Raw genomic sequence first — 19,976 nt, 5'->3', positions numbered from 1 at the left:
ACTGGTTTTTTTTAAAACATAATCTAAAACAAAATAAAATGCGTCTGCATTTTCTACATTTTGATAACTGCTGATATATAATAAAATAAAAATGTTTTCAATTATTATAACGTGTTTCAAATGACGGTAAAAGTCACAAACGTGGTTTGATCCGTCATCAAATATTGTGAGCTTAACAATTCTAAGTAAGATGACATGTTTCCAATACATCAACACATATCTAACCTACAAGGTTATCACACTCACTCGGGAAAGTAACAACGGATGATGTGAAGTTGCTCATTCGTTTCAAACGTCGTACATGTGTTTAAAATAGAGATACACGTTTCTCGGTCTAATCAATAAATGGTAAGAATGGTTTGACACTAAATGCGGAAGAACATTCAGCTAGTGGTAAACAGGAGAGACATTAAAGACTATTATAAAGAACAAAACAGCTAGTGTAAAATAAACATTTTGTTAAAGAGGAATACACAATTAGTTAAAGATATATAATTAGGTAAAGAGAAATAAGAAACCAGTTAAAGGGAAATAATTAGGTAAAGAGAAATAAGAAACCAGTTAAAGGGAAATAATTAGGTAAAGAGAAATAAGAAACCAGTTAAAGGGAAATAATTAGGTAAAGAGAAAAAGAAACCAGTTAAAGGGAAATAATTAGGCAAAGAGAAATAAGAAACCAGTTAAAGGGAAATAAACATGGGGAACAACCAAATAGTGAAAAACGAAAAATCAGTTAAAGGGAGATAAAAAAAAAGCGAACAAACAAGGTAGTGAGAAATAAACAATCAGAATGAGGGGTGAAAAAATCATGTAGGCTATAGCGAATTTTTAAAAACAAGGTGGGAGGGTGAGGGGGGGGGGGAGGGAAGAACCCTCAGTTTAAGTTAAAAAGGAAAAAAAAAACATCAAGAAAATGGAAAGCAATATACTAGAGGGATTTAAGCAACTACCTAGTGTCCTATAGGAAAGGACAAGCATAAGATAAGATTTAGGTAGTTGGGGAAAACCAGTAGTTATAGGAAAATAAAATTAAAAAACACTAAAAGCAACCATAAGGTAGTGGACAATAAACAAACGAGCAGTTTTAGATTAACTAGCTTCATATAGATATCGCATATCTTTCGACCCAAGTAACGGTCATTTAAATTTATAATATTTAATTATAGAAAAATGCGTCAGTAAATTCTGATCAAACGCAAATACATTATAGCATTCTCATTAATGTTCAACATACGTGTCTACCTTGCAGGTAACGTTTTGACATTAAATTATAGTTAATGTGTAGCTGTAATGATCAATACAAAACAGATGGACTGAGCTCATAAACATGTACAGCCATTGCTATATAAAACCCATAAAGGGTGTCAGGATAAAATTACATAAATGTATGTTTGTATCGATGTATGAATTATATGATATGTGGACGTGTCGGCGGGCTAGTGCTGGCTAGATGAATAAGTTGAGAGGAATGGTGGATAGGTGGATCAGTGGATGGACATATGGATGGATAAGAGGATGTATAAAACGAAGGATATTTAAATGTATTGATGGATGTATAGATAAATATATGGAAGTATGGATGCATGGATGTAAGAATGAATAGATGGAAGGATAGGTGGATGGATGGATGGATTGATGGATGGACGGAAGGATAGACTGAAGGATGGATGGACGGATGGACGGATGGACGGATGGACGGATGGACGGATGGACGGATGGACGGATGGACGGATGGACGGATGGACGGATGGACGGATGGACGGATGGACCGATGGACGGATGGACGGATGGACGGATGGACGGATGGACGGATGGACGGATGGACGGATGGACGGATGGACGGATGGACGGATGGACGGATGGACGGATGGACGGATGGACGGATGGACGGATGGACGGATGGACGGATGGACGGATGGACGGATGGACGGATGGACGGATGGACGGATGGATGGATGGATGGATGGATGGATGGATGGATGGATGGATGGATGGATGGATGGATGGATGGATGGATGGAGGGAGGGAGGGACGGAGGGACGGAGGGATGGAGGGATGGAGGGATGGATGGATGGATGGATGGATGGATGGATGGACGGACGGACGGACGGACGGACGGACGGACGGACGGACGGACGGATGGATGGGATGGATGGGATGGATGGATGGATGGATGGATGGATGGATGGATGGATGGATGGATGGATGGATGGATGGATGGATGGATGGATGGATGGATGGATGGATGGATGGATGGATGGATGGATGGATGGATGGATGGATGGATGGATGGATGGATGGATGGATGGATGGATGGATGGATGGATGGATGGATGGATGGATGGATGGATGGATGGATGGATGGATGGATGGATGGATGGATGGATGGATGAATGGATGGAAGGATGGATGGATGGATGGATGGATGGATGGATGGATGGATGGATGGATGGATTTGATGAACCGGCAAACGGTTGATAATAAGAAGATAAAGATATCTTCAATCAAATCAATAGTTTTGTTGATGGGGTTGACGGTTGTGAAAAAGGGGCGGGTCCTTAGCATTTCCAAAACAACAAAAGTTACTACTTTTAAATAATACTATTGGATACCGAGCATATATAAGATCATACAAATGAGTCAACACTCTACATTAATCTCATTTCTGTTTAGATCAGCTTAATCGTTTTGGTAAGTACATTTTCTTTACTTACACCTGGTTACAATTTTCACTATCGATCGAATTAGAACAGTTTTACTTTTTTCAAATGAAATGTCAATTTTGTTTTGGTCAATCTGGTGATATATATATATATATATATATATATATATATATATATATATATATATATATATATATATATATATATATATATATATATATATATCCACTAAAGCTATTCTGCTTGTGTTTCTAACGGTTTAGATGAAATGAGGTTTTCTTTTTCGATCGTTACAAAAATGTCTGAGGTAAATACCGAATCGCTTATGTAGCATGTACAATCTTCAAAAGACGGAGTGTTGGGTCCGTATTGGTAAAAGTATGGGGGCCGGCGTGGTCGTGTTGGTAAAGCTCATGGCAGCTTAACAGACAAGTCCAGAGTTCGAACCCCTTGGAAGATGCGGCGCTATTGCTGGGTTAAGTAACTCTTCGAGGAGAAACCACTTGTAGTTTGTTCTTGGGTGGACAAAGGCTACAGAAGCAAATCCAAATAGAAAAAACAGATGGAAACTGGAATCAACGGCGAATATAACAGCATGGTATCTAATTATGTAGGTGGTAATCTCTTCCAAGATCTTAATTAAGAACGAAGAAGAGAGGCAGAAGATTTATGTCTTATGATCGTTGATTTAAAATTCATATCCATTTTAATAAATACTGAATTTCTTGATCCAACAAAACTTGTTAAACATTTTATCCAGGTTATTTTTGACTCCCACAATCTACACTACTGAAATATGGAGTTAGCGTGTAGTAAAATCATCGTCGCAGTTTTAATCCTCTCCTGCATATCCCATGCAGATGGTGAGTAGATTGCTCACATTATGTGTTTGTACATAAATAAACAAGCCTAGCACAATTGTGTTGGTTTGAAATAAATAGTTTAATTCGATATTGTTTTTTTCGATATGTTTTAACACTGACCTATCCCATTTTCGACAATGATACAAAAAAAAATTAAGTCATTTCTTAATAATAAAAAAAAACTTTTTTTCAGCAAAATGTATGTGCCAACAGATTATGCAATATGAATCTGGAGAACTAGTCTGTTCTTGTCGGACCGGCTATGTGGTCAACAGCATCGACCCTACCAAGTGTATTGGTAGGAACGTTGGTTTCACCTCAATTCTTTCATATGTTGTATTGTAATCATGTATGTCCTTTTAACATAAGCAAGCCCCATGAACAATAATGGTACTATATTCTCTAGCCACTAATACAAACCTCTCACTTCCTCTTATAAAATGGTACTATATTCTCTATCCACTAATACAAACCTCTCACTTCCTCTTAGAAAATGGTACTATATTCTCTAGCCATTAATACAAACCTCTCACTTCCTCTTATAAAATGATACTATATTCTCTAGCCACTAATACAAACCTCTCACTTCCTCTTAGAAAATGGTACTATATTCTCTAGCCACTAATACAAACCTCTCACTTCCTCTTATAAAATGGTACTATATTCTCTAGCCACTAATACAAACCTTTCACTTCCTCTTATAAGTTGGTGTTAAATCCTCAAGCCACTAATACAAACATCTCGCTTCCTCTTATAAGCTGGTACTATATAGCCTACACCAGTTGTTTTTTTTCGCTTTATGATACACATATCGAGCCTAATATGACAACAAAGGATGTGATTAATCTGTGGTATAGTTTATGTAGCGTCAAAAGCAGTGTATAATTTGGGAACATTTTGCATTCGGAAAAAAAAATTCCAGATAATTTAAATGACACATTATAGAATAAACAAAATCTTGCCCTGTATAAGCGTAACATTTTATATAATATAAAAAATATACTATTTTCAGACATTGATGAATGCAAAGATCCAAGCACAAACTGCTGTCAGCACAAATGTATTAACACCGTGGGAAGCTATAAGTGTTTTTGTAATCCTGGATACGCCATCAGCAGCACCAACTTTACACGTTGTTTAGGTAGGTTTTTTTCGTGGCAATAAGAAAATCAATTAAACTATAGGCATACTCGATCTCTATGTAGCATTCACTATTGGTAAATCGTTACTGTATTTTAGGCTTCAACACTGTGCATAATTAATGTATATATATATTAATATATATATATATATATTAATATATATATATAATTAATATATATATATATATATATATATATATATATATTAATATATATATATATAATTCAAACCGGAATGAAAGCTATACTATTGCTACTTACAACGTACATGTAATTTTCTAGAAAGCGTATTGATAGATTGATTAATATACTCACATAAGTAACAAAAAAAACGCAGTTTTGTTATTTTGTAAGGCAAGTACAGGGTATATTAAGATGTTATGCATATAAACACATTAAAATTACTGCAACGAAAACCGCAATATGTATTAAGCGGGCTTAATCACACAGAGCGTAATCCATATTTGTTGTGAAAAAATTATTACATATATTACACAATTATTTTTCAGACATCGACGAATGCAATGATGAAAGCACAAATCGTTGTGAGCAGATTTGTACCAACACAGAGGGAAGCTACTCGTGTTCTTGTTATCCAGGATACACCATCAGTAGCTTAAACCCCAGAAATTGTGTTGGTACGTTTTTTGTTAGACCAGGCACATTTTGTTTTTTTCTTAACATATCTTTAAGTAGCAATATATATATATATATATATAAGTGTGTGTGTGTGTGTGTGTGTGTGTATGTGTGTGTGTGCATGTGTACGACATTTATTATCTACCTCAAACATTTCAGACATTGACGAATGCAAAGATCAAGACCCAAGTCCATGCCAACAGAAATGTACCAACACTGAAGGAAGCTTTTCGTGTTCATGCAATGCTGGATACGTACAGGATAGCACTGATCCAAATAGATGTGTTGGTAAGTCAACGAATGTGATAGGGCGTTTATTATAGTTAGCACATATTGATTAATATAGATATATATATATATATATATATATATATATATATATATATATATATATATATATATATATACATATATATATATATTCTGTAATAAGAAAAAAAAAAGTGTGCATAGCATGTAGGCCTACTTGTTGAATAAATTCTTACAAACTTCTTTCAACATTGAACGCTAATCCTTAAAGAATTTTTTTTTTAAAAGTAACATTAATTTATAATATGAGTGCAATTAAAAGAATTTTAGTAGTAAATTACATAAGTCTGTATTCAGTTGAGTAGGGCCTTTACAATTTTTTCAAATATCATCGGAGGATCACTATGAATACTTGTTTAAATAAATCAAAATATTTTCAGACGTGGATGAATGCAAAGATCAAAGCACAAATCGTTGTGAGCAGATTTGTAATAACACAGAGGGAAGCTACTCGTGTTCTTGTTTACCTGGATACACTTTAGCTGGCTCAAACCCCTATAACTGTAAAGGTAATTATGGTGAAATATCTAGACACAATTTAGAAAAATAATTTATCTCTAAACTCTTGGACTCTTAGGATTCCAAATAATTGTGATGCTTTATCTATAGCATGTTCTTGAGTTGATAATTGTAAAGTGCTTTTTTAAGTTTGTTTTAAAATAATTTAGACAAAAAGGCAAATTTCCTAATATTATTTTTATCTAAACATTGCTACTAGTTCTACTTTTTGTTTAGCAACTTTGTAAATCTTTTGTTAAACTGTGATCACTGGCTTCAGAGGCGTATTCAGGTTCTCCGTTTAAGAGGGACGGCGAGTCGGTAAAAAGTTATAAATATATATATATATATATATATATATATATATATATATATATATATATATATATATATATATATATATATATATATGTATATATATATATATATATATATATATATATTTCTTACACACCACAAAATTCAACAACATTCAATATATACATAACACAATAAAGGCAAGAAACGAAAAACTTCTTTCAAATTTGTAAAAATTAATTTCCGAGAAAGGCACCACTATCTTTAAAATGGTCGTATGGTGTTAGGCTGCTCACCCCTCCTCCCCCTACCAGATACTGATTTCTATATATTTCTTTTCATTTCTTCTTCTTAAATTTTCTTTAAACACGTACTCTGCTATTCATCATTTGCTTTCTACTTTATGAAGGTGGAACAATGTGTAAAACCGATCGAAATTACTTGATACGCAAACGTTTTCTGATATTTACACTTCCAGTGCTTTCTGACTTTATTTTAACCACAAACTAAAAGCTTCTTTTTGTTCTAATGTTAAGTAATAAAAACAAGACGTATATTTAGTTCAATGCTACTTTTAAGCGTTTTGATTCGGCCTTTCTATTCTGATAAAAATATTTCAGACATTGACGAATGTAAAGATCAAAACCCAAGTCCATGCCAACAGAAATGTATCAACACTGAAGGAAGCTTTTCTTGTTCATGCAATGCTGGATACGTACAGGATAGCACTGATCCCAGTAGATGTGTTGGTAGGTCAATGAATATGACAGAGCGATTATTACATTTAGCGCAAACTGATCTGATAAAAATATGTTCTGTAATCACATACACTTTCATAGAAATGAATAAGTGCAATATATTTACTAATTAGGTTATGTTTAGCTTACTTCACACACGATTATATTACATTTAAAACGACACATGTAAACATAGTTATATTGGTGTAAAACAGTTATATAATTAAATATAATAGAAAGTTCATTCGATTATGTAGGGCTTTATCAATAAAAAAAAGTGCTTTGTCGCTGCGGATATAATATGTTTATTACATTATTTTTTTTCCAGACGTTGATGAATGCATAGATCAAAGCACAAATCGTTGTGAACAGATTTGTACTAACACTGTGGGGAGCTACTCGTGTTCTTGTTTACCTGGATACACTGTTGCTAGCGCAAACCCCTATAACTGTAAAGGTAATTATGGTGAATTATCTACTCACAATATAGATCAAATAAATCACTTAACTCTTAGACTCGTTGGGTACCACACATTTATTACGCTTTTTGTATAGCATTCGCTTGAGTTAATAATTGTGCTATGTTGTTTCTCCTTCTTTCTATTTTAAATAATATACACAAAAATGAAGTTGCAGTTTATGTTCACAATGCTGCTAGCAATACTTTTTATGTTGTAACTCTTAGTATATTTTTTCCCTTTTGATCCCCATCCACCAATCGATTCTTACTTTTCTAATTTCTTTCTTTCTTTCTTTATTTATTACACTTACATAGTCATTCGTAATTCGTTATCTGATCTACTAACGCCAAGCGATGACTAAAAAGGTGGGAATGATGTTATATCACATAGATATGTTCTTATATTTACACTTGTAGAACTCTCTTCAATAGTTCAAAGATCGAAATAACCGCGGCATACATTCTAAAACGTAAAGTTTTAAGCATAAAATTAATATTATGTTTAGGCTACATAAAGCGTTTATATAAGGCTACCACAGTCTGACAAAAACATTTCAGACATTAACGAATGTAAAGATCAAATTCCAAGTCCATGCCAACAGAAATGTATCAACACTGAAGGAAGCTTTTTGTGTTCATGCAATGCTGGATACGTAATGAATAGCACAGACCCCAATAGATGTGATGGTATGTCAACGTATGTGATAGGGTAATAATTATAGTTAGCGCATACTGATCTCATAAAAATGTTTTCTATAATCACATACGCTTTCAAAGAAATGAATTGTTGTAATATATGTACTAGTCCCGTTATGTTTAGCTAACTTCACACTCGATTATGGGTTTAACATTCAAAATGACATATGTAAACATATTTATATTAGTGTAAAACAGTAATATAAGTAATTTAAATAAAGTCTTCATTTGATTATGTAGGGCTTTATCAATTTATATTTTGTAAAACTGCAGGTTCATTGTTGAAATATGTTTATTACAAAAAATATTCCCAGACGTGGATGAATGCAAAGATCAAAGCACAAATCGTTGTGAGCAGATTTGTACCAACACTGTGGGGAGCTACAGATGTTCTTGTTTACCTGGATACACTGTTGCTAGCGCAAACTCCAATAACTGTAAAGGTGAATATGGTTGATTATCGTGACACTAAATAGAATAAATAAATCATCGTGTAACTCTTTGAGTCGTTTGGGTACCACAGGTTTATGACTTTTTTGTATAGCATGTTCACGAACTGACACTTGTAAAAGTTATTCTTTAATCTAACTTAAAACAATACAGACAAAAATATAACGTCGATATCAGTATTCATTGGTACACATTTTTGCAAGTGCTACTACTTCTTTTGAAGCTAATTAATTGTTTATTTCATAGTGTTATTTATAGCTACTAAATGATTGCTATACGGTTTCAATTCCTTCATTTCTAATATTTCTTTAAACACATACTTTGACATTTATAATTTACTTTCTAATATATAAAAATTGAAATGATCTAAAGTGGATAAAATTAATGTGACCACATGACACATTTTCATATATTTATACTTTCAATACTTTTTGACATTGTATCAACAACAATCTAAAAGCGGATTTTATTCTGACATTTATAAACAATAAGCACAACAATACTATTATGTTGAAGGCTATTCTAAAGGAAATATACTGGGCCTATAATTATATTCTGAACAATGTATTTCAGACATTGACGAATGCAAAGATCAAACACCAAGTCCATGCCAACAGAAATGTACCAACACTAAAGGAAGCTTTTCGTGTTCATGCAATGCTGGATACGTAAAGAATAGCACAAATCCCAATCGATGTGTAGGTAGGTCAACGAATGTCATAGGGCTATTATTATATTTAGCACTTACTGAACGGACAATTTATATATATACTAGCGTATCCGTCCTCGCGCGTTGCCGCGGGAATAGAAGAAAGTCCGACGAAATATATAAGAAGGGTTTCATCATTGCGTTACCAATCCAATATTCTTAGACTCGGGACCTTGTTTTCTAAAAGTGAGTTATTTAAATGTAAACAATGCCTATGCTTGTATCATAAATATCGGGACACTACCGCATGAAAACCTTGAGTGTAAATTTATCACTAGCCGAAATAATATGGTATAACACACTTCGGTGACCGCCCATGTGTCAGAGACATAGAGGGGCGCAAAGGCGCGACTTACCACCCCTGGCTCCTTAAAACTAACATGCACCATCGTGCCAAATAGCATCCCGTTAACAATGATGCAGATTGCGTCATTCGCTAAAGTGAAACAAATAAACATGATTTGTTATTTAACACGAACAAATTATTATTTGACGTGTTTTAAACATCAATGTGACTGATGCAATATGTTAGCGTGACTTATGGTCTATTCTTAGATGCTCGATTTCAATTTCTGATTGAACTATCTAAAAATAGATGCTAATTGCATCATTCGCAAAGTGGCGAAACTGTTTTGATTTTTTTACGGACAAAAAGAAACATCAAAGTTAATAATCTGAAAAATTAACCAAGGTTAGATTATTAACTTGGATTTTTCTTTTATTACATGGCCCTCAGCGACCCATGTGAGCCTTTGGGGGACGAAACAGACATTTTTATTTGCAGTCTAATCGAACCCTACCAGAGGATACGCTTGATTTAATTTAGTGAGCGTTTGTAACGCCCCATCCTATCCATTGTATATTACACTGTTTAGACTGAACGTAGTCACCATAGCGCTCACGGGAAAGAGCAGGGCGCCAAATCGCATCCTGACGGGGGGGGGGGAGGGGGCGCTAATGCAAAATTAAATCCCCCCCCACCCACCCACCCCTATTTCCCCCTCCCACCCCAGAAATCTTCTCGCGAGTATTCATTAAATTCCTAAAGTTTTATGGCACCGGGATAAATTGCGTCGAACCGCAATCGTCTTATATTTTTTATACCGTATATTGAGAAAAATCCCACCATTCCGTGGCGCCGCTCTTGCGAATTTTAAAAATGTTTTTTTTCACATAACCCTTCCCTGGAGTGTTCTAATCAACTCCTCCAAGTTTGATGGCGATCGGATGAACGCCGTGCCAACGCAATCGACGTTTATTTTTATATACAGTTTATAAGAGAAAATCGCACATTCCGGTGGCGCCGCCCTTGGGAAATTAAAAATGATTTTTTACAGAACCCTTCCCTAGAGTGTTTTAATCAAGTCCCTGAAGTTTGATGGCTATCGAATGAACGTTGTGAGACCGCAACCGGCTTTATTTTTATATACCATATATAGAGAGAAAACAAATCGCTCCCTTCCAGGGCGCTATCCCAGGGAATTTGAAAATGTTTTTAGCGCAGAAACCTCCCCAGGATTATTCTCAACATCTTCTCAAAGGTTCATGGCGATCGCGTGAACAGTGTAACCGCAATTCACTTTTATTATTTGGTATATATAGAAAAATCGCACCCTCCTGTGGCGCCGCCATTGCGAAATTAATTTTTTTTACAGAACCTTTCCCCAGAGTGTCTTAATCAACTCTCCTATAGTCTCATGGCTATCGGATGAATGGTGTCAAACCAAAATCGACTTTTGTTTTTATATACCGTATATAGAGAAATATCGCACCCTCCCTGGCGCCGCCCTTGCGAAATTTAAAAAAAATTATTTTTTTTACAGAACCCTTCCCTAGAGTGTTATAATGAACTCCCCAAAGTCTCATGGCTATCGGATGAACGCTGTCAAACCAAAATCTACTTTTATTTTTTATATACAGTATATAGAGAAAAACAAATTGCGCCCTGCCGGGGCGCTACCCCTGCGAATTTGGAAAAAACAAATTCCGCAGAGACCTCCCCAGGAATATTCACAACAACTTCCCAAAGTTTTACTGCGATGTGATGAGAGGTGTAGTATTGCATAAAAGACATTCATACATTGCTTTATATATATATATATATATATATATATATATATATATATATATATATATATATATATATATCTAGATAGGTAATTCTCTTCTTGGATACCACAGAAAACCCCAAGCTGTAAGCGCCTAGCAGGCCCCTCTCTTCCTCTCTAGTCATATCCCTACCACCCCCACCCCCACACGGTCTGGTGAGCTGTGGTTCACGCTAAATGTTTACAAACGTAGAGCCGGGTTTAGTGACGGCTATTAGGGGCAGATAAATACGTTTGAAACGATTTTAAACTTAGTGGAGGTAACTAAGAGGAGGCTGCTTTCACGGGGGGGGGTGTAGGGTAGGGGTTGGGGGAAAGGAGGGGGGGGGGGGGTATCGTCCTTAACCTACTGATAGTGTTTTAAAGCAAACATTTTTAGTGGTAGCATTGTTACTGTCGAATTCAAAAATTATGAATTACTGAAAAGTAGAAAATAAAACAACTAAATAGCGGCATATGATACGCCGCGGGTCGGCTTGGTTTTTTTTTTTTTAAATCAGATATCCTTTCATCTGAATGAATTGTTGCCGTGTATGTTCTTGTCTACAATTCGTTTGCATCCTCAAACATAATTGTACGCTTTATCTTTAAAAAAATAACATATTTAAACATAATTTAATTGATTCCAAGTATTAATCTAAATTAATTTTATTTGTTATATACAGAAAGTCTAATCCCATTCTTTAGGGCTTTAACCAGTTTTCTTCCACCGTTTTTTTTTCCGGGGGGACACTTAAAATTATGGGGGTGGGGGGGGGGATACTGTTGAAAGTATATATTTTCTATATTCTTCAGAGCTCCTTACCCCCCCCCCCCCCCCAGAAAAGATGCATGCAAGAAACACTGGCTTTAAAAATTGTACAAAAACAATGCAGGGTCACTGTGGAATACAGTTTATTACTTAGACAATATTTTCAGACGTGGATGAATGCAAAGATCAAAGCACAAATCGTTGTGAGCAGATTTGTACCAACACTGTGGGGAGCTACACGTGTTCTTGTTTACCTGGATACGCAATCAGCGTCAACAATTCCAACAACTGTAAAGGTAAGAATGGTGGATCATCTAGATAAAATATAAAATAAATAAATCTCTTAAACTCTTGAGGTCTTTTGGGCACAGTCTATTTGTGACGCTTTTTATAAGGTTTTATTTTACTTCCTTCCTCTGTGATTGGTCAGTCAGACTGGCGTCATATATCAAAACGGGTGAGCGAAATTTCGGGCATTTTGATCTGACGGATTTGTTTTAAAGATGGCACGTGGGTCAAGACTTCAAGAAAATGTACACTGGCATTAAATTTTAATTAATTGTTTTTCTAATTAATTCTGTATGAATTAATTTAAAAAAATGAAATTAGTAGGCTGATTCACTAACACAATTCTGCACTATTACACGCGCATTGTCAATGTCATTTGGTGCGCAGTAGTTTTTATTAATGCCACTGTATTGTAAATCAAAACTTTAAAGTACTAAAAAATGTGCATAAAAACATTGCTATTCATAATTTACTGACCAATTTAAAAAAAAATTGATCACTGTTAAAATTGAGTAAAATAACGTGAAAACATGCAAACTCTTTTTTACTTTCTCGTATACACGAAGTATAGAGAAAGTATTGTAATCGTGCAAAAAAAAAATCGAGATTTTTACAAATCTCGACGTTTTACACCTCACTGATACGGAAAAACATAATTTTGCGATCTTGTCCGTATGTCTGTGTGTGTGTGTGTGTGTGTGTGTCCGTGTCTGTGTGTAAACACGATTACTTGAGTACCGTTACAGCTAGGTTGATGAAATTTCATATATAAGTATTTTATCAACATCGTAGATCCGTTTCAACTTATGAGCGATTTCCAATAAACGGAATTGGTACTATTTCTACTTTGAATTTTTCAAAAGCCTATAACTTGAGTACTATTTCAGATAGATAAATGAAATTTCACAGGGAAGTAAAAGATCTAATTCGCTACTTTCTTACAAATGTTGAGTAATTTCCGTTGACCGGAAGTACTAATTTACGCTTTTTCCGATTTCTCAAAAAACGCACTTAAATTTATAAAGTGCTAATAATATCTCGCACATTTTATTAGGCGTTGACTCAGTGTGCAATTCTTTTTTTTTATGAGATTCTATTCCATTTTAAAAAGTTTAAGTAATTAAAAATGGATTACAAATATTGTCTATGTCCTGACTTGCCATCCCTCGTAGTTTTATATTAGAATATCCGAGAAAGTTTAGGGAAGATCACTCCCGGTTTATTTTAAAATAAAATTACACTTCCACTACTTTTTGACATAGTTTCAACAACAAACTAAAAGCGGAGTTTATTCTAAATTTAAAATAATAAGCTCAAAATTAATGTTCAGTAAGGCACATAAACAGGGCTTATATATTCTTGCAAAAATATTTCAGACATTGACGAATGCAAAGATCAAACACCAAGTCCATGCCAACAGAAATGTACCAACACTAAAGGAAGCTTCTCGTGTTCATGCAATGTTGGATACGTAAAGAGTAGCACAGATCCCACGAGATGTGTTGGTAGGTCGACGAATGTGACTGTTAAATCGTAAACAAATTCGTAAATCTGATACACTTTTATCTAAATGAATACAATTTGTTAAAATGTATGCATTTTGAAAGCTTTCTTGGCAAATTTTAAACTCGTATAAACATTTAACAAAATCATATATTGAAAATAATTATGTCAATTAAAAACATCAATCGAGCTAACTGAATAACCCGACAGTAGAAATTATCGAAAAACTTTGAATAACTTTGTAGAGCACAAACAATTCTACAAATATCTTCGCAGTGGCAGTTTTTGACACTATTTTGTAAAACAAAATATTTACAGACGCGGATGAATGCAAAGATCAAAGCACAAATCGGTGCCAGCACATTTGTACCAACACTTTGGGGAGCTACTCGTGTTCTTGTTTACCTGGATACACAGTCAGTGCCAACAATTCCAACAACTGTAAAGGTAAGTACACCAAATTTAAAAAACAAATTGCAATTTAAGTTTTACGAGTTTCCCTATACCGTTACTAACTCCGAAACACTCTCATATACATTAGTTTTTAACATATATATATATATATATATATATATATATATATATATATATATATATATATATATATATATATATATATATATAGTGTTTTCGTCTTCAATTTTTAAAAAAGCTTATTGTTGTATAAAAAAGCTTTAAAAGTTTTGAGCATTGACTTAATCAAGGCGTACACGGTTTAAATTATGTACCTTCAATAACAGTCTCAAATAACTCTACTGCAAATTATTAATCGTGTCAGTTGTTCTTAAGGTAATGTAAAGGGCAATAATTTAGTGATCGTCTGTGATTTAAAAAAAAATTTAGCCGTTTTTATCCTCTAAAAATCTCTTTCAGACATAAATGAATGCAAAGATCAGTCCCCAAGTCCTTGTCAGCAGATTTGTACTAACACACCAGGAAGTTTCTCGTGTTCTTGTAATGCAGGCTACACCATCAGCAGTACGGACCTCAGCAAATGTAAAGGTCAGTCATTAGTTAGTTCTGATCTACTCTGATCGTTATTATGCAACTTTAACGATTATTTGAACTGAAGATTTGTTTTTCACACAATCACTCATACTTTGTTTAAGCATTTATGTAAACATCAAATGTGGAGTATCATTTAAAAGAACCAAGTTATCTTAGTGATAGTCGAAAATGAATCAGATAGTATACAATTCTTAGATATTGGACATAATGTTTGGAAAAAGAAGAAAACCGCAAGAGTGAGGTAGACCCTTATGATCATATCACACATTTTTCTTGCAAGAACAATATGAACAGAGCTAACCTGCTAACCCGAAAGTCTCGATTTTAATTTCGGGTTCAAGTTAGTAGAAGATCCATGAGTCCACCCAGTCCTGATGGGTACCTAACACATGCTAGGGAACGTAAAGGCAGCTGGGCATAGTGCTGAAACACTATCCCTTCATATGCCGAAGTCGCATAAACAGCTTAACTCTACTTCACATTTTTATTTGCAATGCAAATATTGTAGGAGATTGCAGGTGCGAAATAAAATAATTCTAAAATGTAAACAACGTTTGCAACGCTAGTTTTTCTTCTGAGCTTTTAACAAAAAATTTCTTCAGGCACAAAGAATTATTATTATTTTTTTTTTCATTTGTAAGAATCAGCCTATCTATGACTTTTAACCAATGTCTATGATAACGTGTCCACTCTCAAACTTTCTTCTAATTTTCACATTTTGTTATTTTTAAAAAATATCTGTACAAATGACCGTAGACAATTTTGTTCTGAAAATGTTAAATAATAAGCAATCATTTAATTCGTACTTTCTGTTCATTTTATGTTCATTTTTGCATGCTCTGACAAAATCTATTTCAGACATTAATGAATGCAAAGATCAGTCCCCTTGTCAGCAGATTTGTACAAACACAATAGGGAGCTTTTCGTGTTCTTGTAAGGCTGGATACACCATCAGTAGCACGGATCCCACAAAATGTGAAGGTAAATCGAACAAGTTGTCAATTAAATCGTTTTATCAGTATAAGTTTGTGCTGGTCGTTCATAATTTTAAGTCGTTTATCTCATCTTTTATTCAAACAACCAGATTTTATCTAAGTACTTAAGTTATAGGTTTTTGGAAAACCGAAAGTAGAACAAATTTTACTTCCGGTTATCGGAAATCGCTAAAATGTTGAATAAAAACTTCCCTACACATCTATATACATAATTATCTTCTTGGAGACCATAGAAAACACCAAGTTGTAAGCGTGCCTCCTTGCAGCCCCTTCTGTTCCTCTCTAGGCATATCGCTACCACCCCCACCCCCACATGGTTTGGTGAGCTGTGGTTCACGCTTAATATTTACAATCGTAGAGCAGGGTTTAGTGACGGCTATTAGGGGCATATAGTTTAGTTTGAAACGATGTTAAACTTAGGGGAGGTAACTAAGAAGCGGCTGCTTTCACGGGGGAGGGGGGGGGGGGGTAAGTGTTGGTATAAAGGAGGGTTTTAGTGTTTTAAAGCCAATATTTTCAGTGGCAGCATTCAAATTATGAATTACTGAAAAGCAGAAAATAAAACAACTAAATAGCGGCGTATGATTCGCCGCTAGTGGGCTCGTTTGATGTTATACTTATGCATGAATTTTCATCAATCTAGCTGTAATGTTACTCAAGTTATAGTTTTCTTTAAAAAATTCAACATGTTTATTATCATGTGGACGAGATTATGTGCATTAATATGTTTAATGTGTTTTTTAAAGCACCATGTGATGCTTACGAGGTCGGAACACTTGTAAATTACACTGTATCATCTCACAAGGTAATCTTCAAAATAAAAAAAATTAGAAATTATAATAAAAATATTACGTATGCCTACTACGTTGCTTTACAAAATTTATTTCAATACTATAAAATTAAAATTTCGATTAGTTGACAAAAATATTTACATTATTATTTTTTTCATAAATTGTTTTACATATATTTAAAGGACAATTTTATATATCTCAGTATCCTACAGTTTATACCTACTAAATCACAATAACATTATATGTCTTTATAAGGCATAAGAGGTTACAGAGTAAATATTTTTATGATTCCTTTAAAATATTAAACAACTATCATTCATGTGATGTATGAAAACACTACTAATAATTTTACTTTTTACAATTACAGGCTTGCTTTGATATTTGTAAAGAAAATCCACTATGCATTACTTACACCTATGAGGTTGGTGTTCCAAGTAATTGTAGAGTGTTTCTACTGTCTGGGAACGTAACTAACACTAACATAGAATTAAGTGGATCTAGCTTCGTGACTTGTCGAAACGAAACAGGTTAGCAATTAATACTCTTTTCCGTATATATGTCTAAACAATAATACTTATTTATGTAAAAAGAACTCTGTAAAACTAGAGTTTGCCGAAAAAATATAATATCTCAGTGGCTGTTGAGTTAGAAATAGAAATAGAAATTGTTGTCTGATGAAATAACTACAAAATATTATACTGAAACTAAAATGTATACTTCGTAACTTGTGTATTTGTGTATAAAATAAAAGACTAACAAGCTAATTTAATTTTTTTTATTTAAGTGCAATGTTCTGCTTATGATGAATATGAAACGATATCAACAGCTCATAAAACCCATAAGGTAAAAAAATATTTTAGCTTTTTAATTATTTATTTCAACTTTGTCAAATTATCACTTTGTTTACTATATTAAAGTTATAAGTTAAGAAAAATAGGTTGTTTTATTATAAGCTGCATAACACTATGTATTTATGTTGTTGTTATCAAATTGGAATACAATACGGTCGAATACAATTCATATTTGATAACATTAATATATATATATATATATATATATATATATATATATATATATATATATATATATATATATATATATATATATATATATATATATATATATATATATATATATATATATATCCACGGATCAATGGTATTACCGAATCTTACGCGGCCGTATTTTGAATTGACATTTTTAAAATTACAAAATGTATTAAACATTAAATTTAAATTTAGTATATTTGATAAAATGAAGCGGGAGTGATCTTCCCCAAATTTCTCAACTATTCTGATGTAACACTAAGGGGATGGGGTCATTTTTTTCTCCGGGGGGGGGGCTTTTGATATTTCGGGGTGGGAGGGGGAGGTCAACGTTTTCCCGGGGTGGGGGGCGGACACTGGTAATGTTATATATAATTTTCTATAAAAATTCAATTTTGTTCGGTGGGGAGGGGGGGGGGGGGTAGACTTTCTTCGAAGGGGGGGGGGGGGTTGGGGCAGAGTGTGCCCTAAGAAAGTATTGAAGCGAGATTTTGTTTCACTTCCAAGATTCTCATCTACAGGCTTGTTTTATGTCTTGCGCTGCGGACCATACATGTTTGAGATACTATTATGTCAGCCAACAATCCTGTGATCATCTTGTCGCCACTGGGAACATGTATGACATCAACACGAACAGAAGGGCGGACGCCTTCATGGTTTGCTGATGTGAGTCATTGGCGAAAATTGATTTTTAATTTTGTTCTTGTATTTTTCGTAGATATTTGAAACAGCATTTAAACTTATACAGGGGATGGAGACATGCGCTGTTACTGAAATAGCAATATAAACAGAAAGTAGACCCTTCTGTAATAATGGTCTTCCATGAAAGCTGTAGTTTGGTAGAGATGATTGGCAGAAGTGGTTATACGTCTGACTTGATATTTGAAGGGCGGGTCGAGTTGGTGCCGCGCGGATTGGTAGCTTCGAATCCCATTGGGTTTAAAACTTGGACTATATTCTGTACCTTTGTGTACCCTTGGAATTTAAAATTGGAAATGACAACTAATATTCATAAGAATGGTTTAGGCTCATAGCTGATTGAGAGATACACAATAAAGACATACGCTGTATTTAACTATACAAAATGCTTTTTTTTCAGGTTTGTCTATAGATTCAAAAGACTGTGGATCCAGAAATTATACACCTTTTAAAGTTCCTAAAAATACAATCTGTATTAATCAACAAAGTTTGCCAAATGTAAACTGTGGGTTTTTTAATACAAACTAAGACACATTTTGAAATTACCTTTGAATAAAACTAAATATTAGTTTTCACTAAGTGTTTCTTTCTTAATTTTTATTACTGTTGTTTTTTCTAATCGTCTACATTAAGTGTTATTACATATTTTAAAGTTAATAATTTTACCCACAAACAATATTGAAATTGGCGACAAAATACACACAAGTATGGTCAAAATTACACAGAAAATTATTCTAATCGTTAGATTACACTTATATAAAAAGCAGATTTCTCTTACATAATAAAATATAAGTTTGTTTCTACACTACACTACACTACACTACACTACACTACACTACACTACACTACACTACACTACACTACACTACACTACACTACACTACACTACACTACACTACACTACACTACACTACACTACACTACACTACACTACACTACACTACACTACACTACACTACACTACACTACACTACACTACACTACACTACACTACACTACACTACACTACACTACACTACACTACACTACACTACACTACACTACACTACACTACACTACACTACATTACACTACACTACACTACACTACACTACACTACACTACACTACACTACACTACACTACACTACACTACACTACACTACCTTACCCTACCCTACACATGAAGTAAATAGCAAGAACGGCTTATTTAATACCTTACTTTGTTTATTATTGTGATGTCTGAGTCATTTTGATCCATAACACACGTATACGTTGTGTGTAATTTTACACATGTAACAAAGTAGCTGCAATAAATAATATTTAAGTATTCTTTAAACTTAACG

General features: G+C 34.0%; 1 protein-coding gene across 1 annotated transcript; it reads left to right on the top strand.

The window, feature by feature from the left end:
* The first annotated feature begins 2,605 nt into the window (after nt 1-2,605).
* Nucleotides 2,606-19,227, top strand: LOC131944052 (latent-transforming growth factor beta-binding protein 2-like). Its single transcript, XM_059304509.1, has 22 exons — nt 2,606-2,691; nt 3,424-3,526; nt 3,720-3,824; nt 4,539-4,667; nt 5,178-5,306; nt 5,467-5,595; nt 5,997-6,125; nt 7,032-7,160; nt 7,477-7,605; nt 8,167-8,295; nt 8,619-8,747; nt 9,328-9,456; nt 12,490-12,618; nt 13,987-14,115; nt 14,432-14,560; nt 14,987-15,115; nt 15,980-16,102; nt 16,863-16,921; nt 17,275-17,434; nt 17,692-17,750; nt 18,475-18,619; nt 19,053-19,227. Exons 2-21 carry the CDS (start codon nt 3,460-3,462, stop codon nt 18,616-18,618), a joined length of 2,394 nt encoding a protein of 797 aa, XP_059160492.1. The 5' UTR covers nt 2,606-2,691; nt 3,424-3,459; the 3' UTR covers nt 18,619; nt 19,053-19,227.
* Nucleotides 19,228-19,976: the final 749 nt, after the last annotated feature.

The sequence above is a fragment of the Physella acuta genome, unplaced genomic scaffold (genome assembly GCF_028476545.2).
Source record: "Physella acuta isolate Inbredline_101_S28 unplaced genomic scaffold, ASM2847654v3 ptg000479l, whole genome shotgun sequence".
In the NCBI taxonomy this organism is placed as follows: domain Eukaryota; kingdom Metazoa; phylum Mollusca; class Gastropoda; family Physidae; genus Physella; species Physella acuta.
Note: the sequence above shows the minus strand (reverse complement) of the source record. Positions and strands in the feature narration are given on the sequence as shown.

Coding starts and splice junctions, on each gene's coding strand:
- LOC131944052 (XM_059304509.1), top strand. CDS start 3,460: ATGGAGTTAGCGTGTAGTAAAATCATCGTCGCAGTTTTAATCCTCTCC. Junction 4,668..5,177: donor CAACTTTACACGTTGTTTAG/GTAGGTTTTTTT, acceptor ATTATTTTTCAG/ACATCGACGAATGCAATGAT. Junction 15,116..15,979: donor GGACCTCAGCAAATGTAAAG/GTCAGTCATTAG, acceptor AATCTATTTCAG/ACATTAATGAATGCAAAGAT.